Source organism: Scomber scombrus, chromosome 19 (genome assembly GCF_963691925.1).
Source record: "Scomber scombrus chromosome 19, fScoSco1.1, whole genome shotgun sequence".
Classification (NCBI taxonomy): Eukaryota; Metazoa; Chordata; class Actinopteri; order Scombriformes; family Scombridae; genus Scomber; species Scomber scombrus.
In genome coordinates this window covers 27176223-27188394 of record NC_084988.1, presented here as the reverse complement: position 1 = coordinate 27188394, position 12172 = coordinate 27176223, and the positions used below count along the sequence as shown (strand labels likewise).

The following is a 12172-nucleotide window of genomic DNA, read 5'->3' as shown; positions in this document are numbered from 1 at the left end:
CCACCACCAGTGGTTCTAGTACCCACACAGGAGTTGCAAGCCACATCACTGTTGAACAAAACTCCACTCCATACAATCCCAACTCTCTTGTTGACGCACTTGCTCTCCAGCCAAAAGTTGATTTTAATGTTCCCCCTCTTTCCCAGCAAACTTGTAGCACAGTGTTAGTTGGATGGTTATCTCTGTGCCCTCTCAGATTCATCCAATCATTTACACAAAGTTGTTTCCTGCGTAAATACAACAGCATCTTTCCTGCCTCAACCTGCAACGCACAACGATGCTACCTCTGCTCCCCAGTCCAACCCTACCAGACACCTCAGTACATTTATGACTTTTTTCCCACAATACTTTTAATGTGACCTTTCCACGATAATCGGGAGTCCATACTGAACTGAAGTGTTTCTAGATTTTCTCCATACAGCTGCAACTATAAGGTTCAGGTCTTTAAATATCCAAACTGCAAAAGCAGTTTAGATCCACATTAAGTTCAGTTCCCTCTTATTCTCTGTCTCCTATGTTTGTCTCAACAGCATTAGAGAAATAATTAGGAATATTAAATGACTAACAAAAAGTAAAATATGTTTTACTCTATTTACTTTTTCACAGCAGACACTTTGACTCATCATAATAGGAAATGCAGGTGTTACTAATCACATTGATGAAGGCTCTGAATATAATTCCCATCATTAACTTTATTTACATCTGTGCTTTTCATACTGTGATATATCAAGTTTTTGAGTTAAGTCATATTTAACACCTAAAAGCTGGTCTGGCTGGTCTGAAATAAACTTTTCCTTTTAGCTGAAAAGAATTGTCCAGTCAACAAAGTATTCTTTATACAATATAACTGCAGAATGTTTTGTGGCACAGCCATCAGGAAGAGATTCAAACAATAGCTGTAGCCCCCTTCCAGGCATTGCATCCTCTGAAGGATGTGGCAACAAAGGTGGGTCCTGTGGAGGACCCTGAAGACCAGGCTGACACTGCTTCAAAGACATTTTCTTGAATAGACCAAAGCACTGGCAAATACCAGAGGTAAACAGGAAGGTCCCATGATGCCTGATGAGTTTATAATGGTTACTGTGACTTAAACACATATTTTACAACCCAAAAATAATGGACCAAATAACCTCTCTGTATACAACGTATACAACAATAACAGTAAGAGACAGCTGTAAATGATTTTGATGATGTTTTGGGACGTTTTGTTCATGGATCCATTAACAGTTAACAGTTATACAAATAATTAAAATTAAATATATGTGTGAAAAAAGTCTGCATTTGAGCATTCTGCTTCTGCTGCCTTACCAGTAACATGAGTTAGAATACAGGGAGTTAAAGCTTGAACTCCTGTTCAACAGCTGTTATAAAACTGCAATAATCATAGAAACTGCACAGGGATTATGATCATTGACTTTATTGTCAATAGTTGACACTAGAGTGAATTCCATGAAGTTAGATGCGTGTATGTAGGTTAGTATAATATTTAGATATGTTATATTATTATAGATATTATTAGATATATTATATTAGGTTATATATTTAAATGTCTGGTTATGACTGTGCAAAAGCCAAAGATTTATAATCATGAAGAAACAAATAAATCATCACATTTGATGATTAGAAAATGTTTTTCTACTTCTTGCTTAAAAATATATCTAAAATGATTGTTCAGTTATCAAAATAGTTATGGATTAATTTTCTGCAGATTGACTAACTGATGAATTAACTGTGCAGCGCTAGAAAGAAAACTTCTGTTTTTTATCTGAATACGTTTTTGGGGCTTGAGGAGGTAAAATACATGAAACCACAAGAAATAAAGCAGAAATTAAAAGAAAGTTTGAAAAGAAAAATCGCAATTTTGTAAATCCAATTATGTGTTTTTTCTTCTGTATCTTTAAAAAAAAAAAAGTTTGATGTTTTATTGAAAACGTACAAAAATAAACAAATGTGGCAACTTTCATTGTACATACATTGCAACAGTATAAAGAGATTGCCAAGGAAACATCAATCTAGCATTAGTGCAAATCATCTCAAAGTATAACACACACGTTGGTGCTTCAATATAATACATTCAGAACAGATTGAAATAAAATGAACATATCAATAAAATAAATTTTATCAAATAAATACAGTAACATAACAAGACAAATAAACAGTGATTTCACAAGGGGGAATTCAGATCAGTTTCATCTATCCATTTCAGTGGGGAATATTTAAATTATCACATCATTTTTGTGACTTTAAACACAGTTTTAGAGATTTCATGTACATTTTAAATTAATTAATGAAGACAATAAATTTAGGGGATGATTTCATTACTCTATTCTTGTGGATAAACAATTTGGCTAGACAGAGGATTAGAGATAGAAGCTGGAAACAATACGATTTTTTGCTTGATCCATTTGTGAATATTATGCCAGAATGTTTGTATTATACCACATGAGAAAAATATATGGTCCGTAGTTTCAATGTCATTTTCACAAAATGTACATATTGTCCTCGATATTAAAACGTAGTCTAAGTAATTCTTTAGAAAGATTTTCTTCTGTATCTTGTGCTATCATCTCGTGATTAATCCAGCGACCTCCATTGTGATTCATATTCACCAGTGGGATGTCGTAATTACTACTCTGACCTGCAGGTGGCGCATGTTGACAGGTGTAGACTTTAGAAAGAAATGCTGGCGCTGCGGCTCTGCTCCCATTGGATGATGATATTGCGTTCTCGCGAACCTGTCGGGAACGCGCCTGCCAGGGCGGACAAATCACCTCACTCGTATGTTTTGATCCCTGAAAGTTACTGTCAGTGGACTGGCTGTAAAATGTCTGCTGTAACGCCGCCTGTACATGACCACTATGCCTTCCATCGACGTGAATTTGAAGAGCCGCCGCTTGGAAGCCAGAGCAGATGTAGCTCTAATCCTCAGCCCGTCCTCGGTGCGAGGCAGACCGCAGCAAACCACCAGCGACACCGGGTAAAGTACATGAGCAAGCTAGCTGTAGCCGCTTACTGTCAGTTGTTTCATGCTAACCTGGTGGTCCTGATACTGGACCCTCACCTCACTAAGAGTTAAAGGTGATGCTGCTGGGTTTATACTGCGACCCTGTGCTAGTGAAAGAGCGTGACCGTGTCGGTTAAAGTCACTTTACTGAGACTTCACAGTTATCAGCGTGACTTTCGCTCTGTGCCAAACTCCATTCAAACATCTGCTAATTACTGTGTCCGTTTATCATTTATAGATACTTTGCTTGTAAAACATGTCCTATTACCACATAACACGAATCAACAATATCAAACACTTCATTCGGGATATATTTAGATATAAATACATGTTTAATAACATTAGGTTGTATATTGTAGCAGAGATATAACATTATACAGCCAGTCATACTTTAAATCAAGTCACAAGTCATGTCCTACTGGGTCAGGTGTGTGTCTGTGTGTATTTATACCTGACGTATCAGCAGCACAGAAACTGTACAAAGACACTCTGTGCTAATGTAGTTTGGTGACACGTTATCTTATCAAAAAAAAGACATGTGACAAGGCCAGCTTTAATCTGGAGTTGAGTTCAATAAAGTGGGTGGGTAGCTTCTTATTACAGTCAGTCTCTAATTCACACTGTAAAACCAAACTCAATGAAAGTCATGTTGCCTTTTAGTATTTACAATAAGTAGGGATAAGTATCACTAGGATTTCATTGATTTGATTGGTAGTGTAAAAGTGCTTTGAGTGGTCAAAAAGACTAGAACAGTGCTACATAAGTACAGTCCATGTACCATTTATTGATACTGATACTTGTTGATACTCTTATTGATACTAATCTTCATAATTTGGTGCAAAAATAAAGACAGGATCAAAAATGTGAATGGATTCAGCAGTTATTTTATTATTACTGTTTTTCATAAATAACAAGTTAAATTGACATCAATGGGATTATAAATGAAATGGCTTAAACTTGAGTTAATAACTAATAAAACTTGAGTTAATAACTAATAAAACTTGAGTTAATAACTAATAAAACGCATATTGCCTTTAGCTGCATGTTAGCCCATTCTTTAGAATATTTTGTGATGTGAGCCACGACTGGAGAGGACAGAAATAACAATGTAACAAATGTAATGTTGTGATGCCAGCAGCTTTGTCATCAATAGTGGACAGTCAGGAATATGAAAATGCCAGCTGTGTTAAAACGAATGAATGGTACATAAATACCAACAGCAGCATATCCATAGTTTCCATAGCAGTCAGGGAGCATTACTATGTCTCAGCTCTTGTTGCTGGGATGAAGGTTTGAATGGTTTTCCTTTTTGAAAGTGTGAACAGCATGTGGTCCAGAAGTCACTTTGTTTTCCTTCCTGTGTGGAATGTGACTTTTGTTCAGAAAGGCAGGAGGTGAATTGAAATGTATCAGAGTGACACACAATGATAGTGAGAGTCAGTCTAGTTCAGTAGGAAGGAAATGGCTGTATCATTACGCTGTGATTGAGTTCAGCTAGATCACAGATGGACCATTGATAACACAGCAGCCAGGACTTTCAGGATAATACATGTCTGCTCAGAGCAGTGCTGCCACATGGACAAAAGGAACCTGCCCACTTCTCATTATACTTCATCTCCTATTATAAACAGCTTTTATATATGTGCATCCTATCACCTGCACACTTTCTACTTTCCCCAACTCTTGTCACAGTGTAGTAACCCTAACCCGGCTTCAGTTCCATGAGATGATCATCATGAGGCGACTCACTGTACTTAAGCAGTGTGCAGTCAGTGAGCACACGTTCTCTGCACTGTGGGAGTTGTGACATAATGCTGCAATAAGGAAGTGAGTGTAATTACTTTTCATGCCAGTGTGTTAGGTTATAATTACAGCTGGGATCCGAGGAAGCTTTTATTAAGGTATAGCTCACTGATAGAGTAGAGCAGGCTCTGAAGTCTAAAAAACAGCATGTCAGTCTTTATGTTGTGTAGATGTGCCACACTACAGCAGCTTTCTATCACACAGCTGTATCTCCACAACACAGCTGGGATGTGAGTAGTAACAGTAGTAAGTAGTCATGTCTGTAGTGACTTATCTGAAGATGTGAAAGCTCACAAGTTATAACCACAGTCCTCTTTGATCATGTGACTCTCGTATCGTGTTTGTGATGCTGACGGCTCCGTTGTGGTAATCAATGAATCTACACAACACGAACAAACATTTTTATATCAATGTGTTTTTTGTGTTTAGTGCCAGTTAGCAAGTGTTAGCGTCCAACATGCTAAGCTGAGATAGTGATCATAGTAACATCAGCATGTTAGCTTTGTCACAGTGAGCGTGCTGATGTTAGCATTCAGCTCAAAGCAGCACTGTGTGTGAGTACAGTCTCTGTTAGCATGGCTGCACACTTTAGTCTGGAGAGAGAAAGAAGAACAAAGTTGTCATTTCTGTACAGATCTTTGGTTAGGATGTTTGGGATGATCAACAGGTGTGTGTGTGTGTGTGGGGGGGGGGGGGGGGGGCGTGAAACATTGCACACTTGTATATAGTATAAGGAATTTATGCAGATTGTAGATTCATATAATTACAGTTTATTTTAGAGATTGTTTATTGTATATAGTATTTTATTTTATTTTTATCACTTCACAATTGCAAGGCTACTGTTGTGTCAATTTAGAATTTCCCCCTAGGGTGATTAGTAAAGTGTACCTTATCTTACATTAAACACATGTTATCTTACATTCTTTTTTCTTCTTCTTCCTCTTTCCAAATGTGGTTACCAAACACTTGTGACAAATGTAATGGAGCCATGATATTTTATAGTTTAAGAATAAACTTAAATTGTATAAAATGACACCATTGCACTGAAACAGTAAACTACACTGGGAATGTAATATATGTTTAACTAGAATTAGGAGAAAGGATTAAATATACACAGAATGCAGCCTATATATCTTAAAGCACAAAGACGATACTGATATATCTACAGTATGATAGGCTAATATTGGCCCATAAATATTGGTTGACCGATATATCGGTTGGGCTCTAGTGTCCATTCTATAATATCTCTGTATGTATTCATAATATTTATCAACAATTGTGGGCAGTGTTGGACTGAGTCTTTATCTGAATGTAATGTAGCACCATGATTATTATTACATGTTACATTTGTGGACTATCTACAAAGATATATCTCCATCTGACTCTTATTATATAATATATCACAATAAACATCATATAGTACATAGTTTGAATCATGTACTTGTACTGATATGATCATTCAGTCAGGACACAGTTACATATAGAGACAGTGAGTCATGGTTGTCATAAATGATGATTTGATGAACAACTGTTCTGTCCTGCTGTGAACTTCATAAAGCCATCCTGTATATAGTGTGTGTGTGTGTGTGTGTGTGTGTGTGTGTGTGTGTGTGTGTGTGTGTGTGTGTGTGTGTGTGTGTGTGTGTGTGTGTATTTTTAATATTCAGTACTTTTTAAAAAAAATGGTATGCACTATTTTTGAGCCATTGCAACCAAACCTCGTTCTGATGTGTACTGTATGGTGTATAATCTGAATGACAAATAAAGTCTATCTGTCTGACTGTCTATCTGTCTGTCTGTCTGTCTGTCTGTCTGTCTGACTGACTGACTGACTGACTATATGTCTGTCTGACTGACTGTCTATCTGTCTGACTGACTGACTGACTGACTGACTGACTGACTGACTGACTGACTATATGTCTGTCTGACTGACTGTCTATCTGTCTGTCTGTCTGTCTGACTGACTGACTGACTGACTGTATATCTGTCTGTCTGACTGACTAACTGACTGACTGTCTGTCTGTCTGTCTGACTGACTGACTGACTGACTGTCTATCTGTCTGTCTGACTGACTGACTGACTATTTGTCTGTCTGTCTGACTGACTGTCTATCTGTCTGTCTGTCTGACTGACTGACTGACTGACTATATGTCTGTCTGTCTGACTGACTGTCTATCTGTCTGACTGACTGACTGACTGACTGTCTATCTGTCTGTCTGACTGACTGTCTGTCTGACTGACTGATTGACTGTCTGACTGACTGACTGTCTATCTGTCTGACTGACTGACTGACTGTCTATCTGTCTGTCTGACTGACTGTCTGTCTGTCTGACTGACTGACTGTCTGACTGACTGTCTATCTGTCTGACTGACTGTCTGTTTGTCTGACTGACTGACTGACTGTCTATCTGTTTCTCTGACTGACTGACTGACTGACTGTCTGTCCAACTGACTGACTGACTGTCTGTCTGTCTCTCTGTGTGTCTGTCTGTCTGTCTGTCTGTCTGTCTGTCTGTCTGTCTGTCTGTCTGTCTGTCTGTCTGTCTGTCTGTCTGTCTATCTCTCTCTAACCTGTCCTTACCTGTGCCTCCCCAGGCTGAAGGCAGCAGGACCCGACCACGACCTCCCAGCAGCCCCGGCAGCATGTGGCCACACGTGGACGACCCCACCACCAGACCTCAGCTGGACGACTGCGAGAAGATGGGGACTCTGTTCGGGATGATCAACAAGTGTCTGCGGGGGTTGGGCTTCACCCAGATGTACTTTGGGGAAAAGATAGTGGAGCCGGTGGTGATCGTGTTCTTCTGGATGCTCCTCTGGTTCTTGGGCATCCAGGCGCTGGGACTGGTGGGAACTCTGTGCCTCATCATCATCTACATCCAGAAGTAACCAGCCTGCTGATCAGAGGGGAGCCTGCTGTTCTATTTGTTTGACGCTCACACACACGCACGCACGCGTACACACACACACACACACACAAACACAAACACAAACATGCACACGCACACAAACACACACACACACACACAGACAGGACTAATCTGTGTCGATGGATACAGCAGGTGTGTGTGGGCGATCAGACCAAATCCAAGTGGTGTGTGTGTGTGTGTGTGGCTTCTCCTGCCTCACTGACAGGAGTGCTGCCCTAGTGAATTAATAGTATTGATCAGCTGATTTAAAGGAAGAGGAAGAGGAAGGGGAAGTGGAAGACGTGTGAGAAACGGTTTGTTTCTATTTGAGTCAGAGGTGACAGAGAGAGGAATCTCTGTCCCACCGCTTCGGAAGCACAACTGTGTGTTTGACTGAACAAAAAGAAGCTGCAGGATGTTCCCATGGTGAACACACAGCAGTAATATCACTCCAATCATCTATCAGAAAATACAGCTCACACTCTCCTCATACCTTCGTACCGTCAAACATTTCCTCTGATACAAAGCACAGAGCTGGATCATTCATGACAAAGTGTCTTTATTGTTATTGTTCCAATTCTAGAGATTCAGCTCAGAAAACACACAGGAGATGAAGAATGGTTCTAATTGACCTAAATGAACATGAGCAGTTAGTTGGTGTGAGAGAATAGAACAGATGTTTTACAGCCATGCAGAAGTCTTTGTGCTAATAATGAACTATAATACACACGCTATAACTAAACGCTGACTCATCGGTAACTGTTTTATCCTAATTAACCATGTATGTTTAAATGTGATGAATTCTTACACACACAAGCGGGTTGAATCGAGTGCAGCTGGAAGATGTTTGGTCTGTCACTAACAGACTGCTGAGGACTTTCAGGTATTTAACCTCTACTTGGTCATATCAAGATCATTCATAGCACACTTGATTCATTAGTGCCTCTGCTCTGACAGTTGTAATGATATCAGTAGAGTCACTGGGGTAACCTGAAGTGTAAACCACTGTGGTTGGAGTTGTCACGTGACAGGATGTGAATGGTGGTGAAGTCTCCAGATGAAAGAGCAGTATTGTAGGTGGAGGATAAGTAGTGTCATGGACCTCTCTTCCTCTCTTCCTCAGATGTACTTATTCTCCTTCACTCCTCCTGTCCAGTATATGCATGTTGTTGTCTGTTATGTGTCAGAGTGAAGTGCTGGGTCTGGACCTGCACAGTTAATCTTCCTGTGCTGAAAGGTTCTATTTGTAAGAATCAGAAATGACTTGAGCTCAACCCATACTGGATGTTTGGGGCCAATGCCAACACACATATTAAGGAATGAAAAATGGTGATATCGCTATATCAACCAATAACCTTATGTATACAGAATATATACATAAATATGCTCTTTTTTTCCTTTTCTTTATCTTACAAATGTGGTTACCAAACACAAGATATGTAATAGAAGCATGATATTTTGCACTTTAACTATGAACTTACTTAATTAACTTTTATAAAATGACATCAGTGCACTGATACAGTAAACTCCACTGGAAATGTAATATATATATATATATGTTAATTTGAATCAGGAAAAATGATCAAATATACATAAAATGCGGCATATATATCTTTTTATTTTTTTTAAATATTTTTTTGTATTTTACAAAGTCAGTTACAAGAATTCAAGATACTTATTTATGAGTGAACAGACCCAAACCACCCTATTTACCAGCACCAGGAATTAATCATTATTTCTAATTTAAGAAAATACAAACCTTCCTTAATCCAGTTTGTGGAGGTAGGTGGAACAGTGGATTAGCAGTTTATATATCTTTAAAATACTATCAGCACATATCAGACGGTATACACATAGATACCAATATAACTGTGATAGGCTAATATCAGCTGATAATATCACCGATATTATCAGCTGATATTAGCCCCATATGTCAAGTGAGCTGCACTCAACATCCTGTCACTCAACATCTTTTTAATTGTTTACAGTTCTCATAATTCAATCAATCAATCTTTATTTGTATAGCGCCAAATCACAACAAAATCATCTCAAGGCACTTTACACATAGAGCAGGTCTAGACTGTACTCTTTTATTTAATGTAAAGAGACCCAACATTCCCACATGAGCAAACATACTAACATCAGCCGTGTCAGTCACACACACACACACACACACACACAGAGGGGTCCTGTTGTGTAATTAATACATATCATTGTCTTCATAATCATTTTTACATATAGAACCTTTAATGGTTGTTTAGTGTCACTGCATTAGACTGCAGACAGTAGAGTGTTTCTAGTGTTTGGATGTGTGTTTTTTTAGTTGGACCAGTTTTCTCAGTGTGAGGAAAACAGAAGTGTGGTGAGTTTGTCAGACACTATTCTTGGATCTTGAGGCTGTTTTTGTAAGTACTGGTCTGTGTGTATGTGTGTTTCCTGTATACTCTGCTCTGTTGGTATCTATGACTATGATAAAGAGCCCTCAGAGGTTAAATACCAGCAGCCTCTTCAACCAAGTCCAGCTGCCCTCCATTCAACCATGCTCTGATATATCATCACCTGGATGATTGACAGTTTTCATACATTTACATACTATTAAATATACTCCATCTACCAGACACTGATCATTATTAACTGTCATATGCTACATTAGACACAGCTGGAAGTTCTCTTCATTTCAAAACAGCAGACAAAAATTTCAAGTATGAATGAATGATTTATGATGGATAATGAATGAAGTGTTTCTAACTAAATGTGAACAGATGCAGTGTTGTTCTACAGCTCCAGTTTACTCCCAACTTCTCACTGTCATCATATCACACTGTATGTTGTGTTTTTAGGGTTTTTGGTTATAATGTTAAATAACAAATAAAAGTATGTTTTTCTTCAACATAACATTTCATTAACATCATATTAAGCCATCAGACTGTTTTCTTTTTAATCATCATATCACAACGCATCCTCTTTTTTTAATGTATGTTCTGATCATCTTATCAGCTCAGCTTCTGTTAGTCTAACACAAAGCTGATTGTTCACAACCTTATCTGTGTCAGCCAATCACATCACTGCAAACTGTTAGTTCCAGCACAGGAAGTAGAGCGGTGTTTGATGAGTGTTTGAACATTTGCCTTTCTATTTAACATTTAACCCAGATTAGCATCTTCTCCACACTGTAACTGTAACTGTATAGTTTCTCTAAACATAACTAACAATAAAAAGCTTCCTCTGCTGCTGTTGCTGAGAGTGAAACGTGTTCTGAGCTGCACTCCTGTATCAGTGTGATGCTCAGTGCAGTGAGACGAAGCACTGAGCCGTCGCTGTGCTGGTGCTCTCAGGTAGTTTAAAAGCTTTTCTCTTCTACTTTCTGCTCACATGTGACTGTAAAGGAACTGAAATGGATTTTGAAGTTTACTACTGATTGTTACCTTTTTTTTTTTTTTTTTCAGGGGGAAACATCATCACTGACATATTGTAGCCATGCTGCATTTGTCCTTGTTCAGTTCTTTTGAACATACATGATTGTTTCTGAGGCATTTGCACTGAGAGTTTTATGCATAATAAAAGAAATACTGGATCTAAATGTACTGTAGTGTGTGTCATCATCATATACATTGTTGTGGGAGAGTCATGTGATCTATAATGACATCATTTGTCACATTACCTCTGTGTTCCATCATCAAACTGTGGGTCATTCACCATTACTGAAATTAAAGGAGCATACCAATCATTGAGCATGTTTTATTATCAGTATAGAATTAAAGAATAATTCGGGTCTTTTTTATTTTTATTAAGTTGTCATCTTTTGATTTTTTTTTTGGAAAATGAACTTTGTATTTTATTTATTTATTTAATCATTTATTTTAAGTTCATTTTATTTATTTGGTTTTATCTCAGGTGTTTCATCACTGCTAATTGCTGAGAGTAAAATGGCTACTCCTCAGTTTTCAGTTGCCTTCTTTCAAGTGTGTATGCATGTGTTATATGTGAGAGAAAGTGTGTGTGTGTATGTGTGTGTGTGTGTGTGGCTTTTGGTTTTACTTCTGCTTTGTTTGTGCTCGCTTTTTATAATGTAAAGCACTTTGTGCTACATTTTATTGTATGAAAAGTGCTTTATAAATAAAGTCTGATTGATTGATTTTCATGGCTTTGTCCATGATATTGATCAATAAGGATAAAATTAATCAGCACGAATGAATTCTTCATCACTGAACATCACTACAAACAATCTGCTGCATTTTTATCAGGTTTCCTGACAGAGAAGAAGATGAAAGGAAAGCTGGAAGCTATCATAGACAATCCCTCTCAATCCCCTGAGGCAGGTCAGGAGCACGTTCAGCCATCAGACTGTACAACACCACAGCTCCCAGTACCTCCCAGTACCTCCCACTCCTACTAATAAGACTGAGGCTGTCCTCACTGTTTAATACCAGGAACATTGCACACTTGTATATAGTAT

General features: G+C 38.2%; 1 protein-coding gene across 1 annotated transcript; it reads left to right on the top strand.

Moving 5' to 3' along the window:
• Positions 1–2751: 2751 nt before the first annotated feature.
• On the top strand, positions 2752–11190 carry fam241a (family with sequence similarity 241 member A). The gene is made up of 3 exons (XM_062440446.1): positions 2752–2977; positions 7403–7692; positions 11163–11190. Exons 1-3 carry the CDS (start codon positions 2825–2827, stop codon positions 11179–11181), a joined length of 462 nt encoding a protein of 153 aa, XP_062296430.1. The 5' UTR covers positions 2752–2824; the 3' UTR covers positions 11182–11190.
• The last annotated feature ends 982 nt before the right edge of the window (positions 11191–12172 follow it).

What these genes read in the sequence shown, in the direction of transcription:
- fam241a (XM_062440446.1), top strand. Translation starts at nt 2,825, where the DNA reads ATGTCTGCTGTAACGCCGCCTGTACATGACCACTATGCCTTCCATCGA. An exon ending in CAAACCACCAGCGACACCGG is followed by an intron (nt 2,978 to 7,402) that starts GTAAAGTACATG and finishes GTGCCTCCCCAG; the next exon opens with GCTGAAGGCAGCAGGACCCG.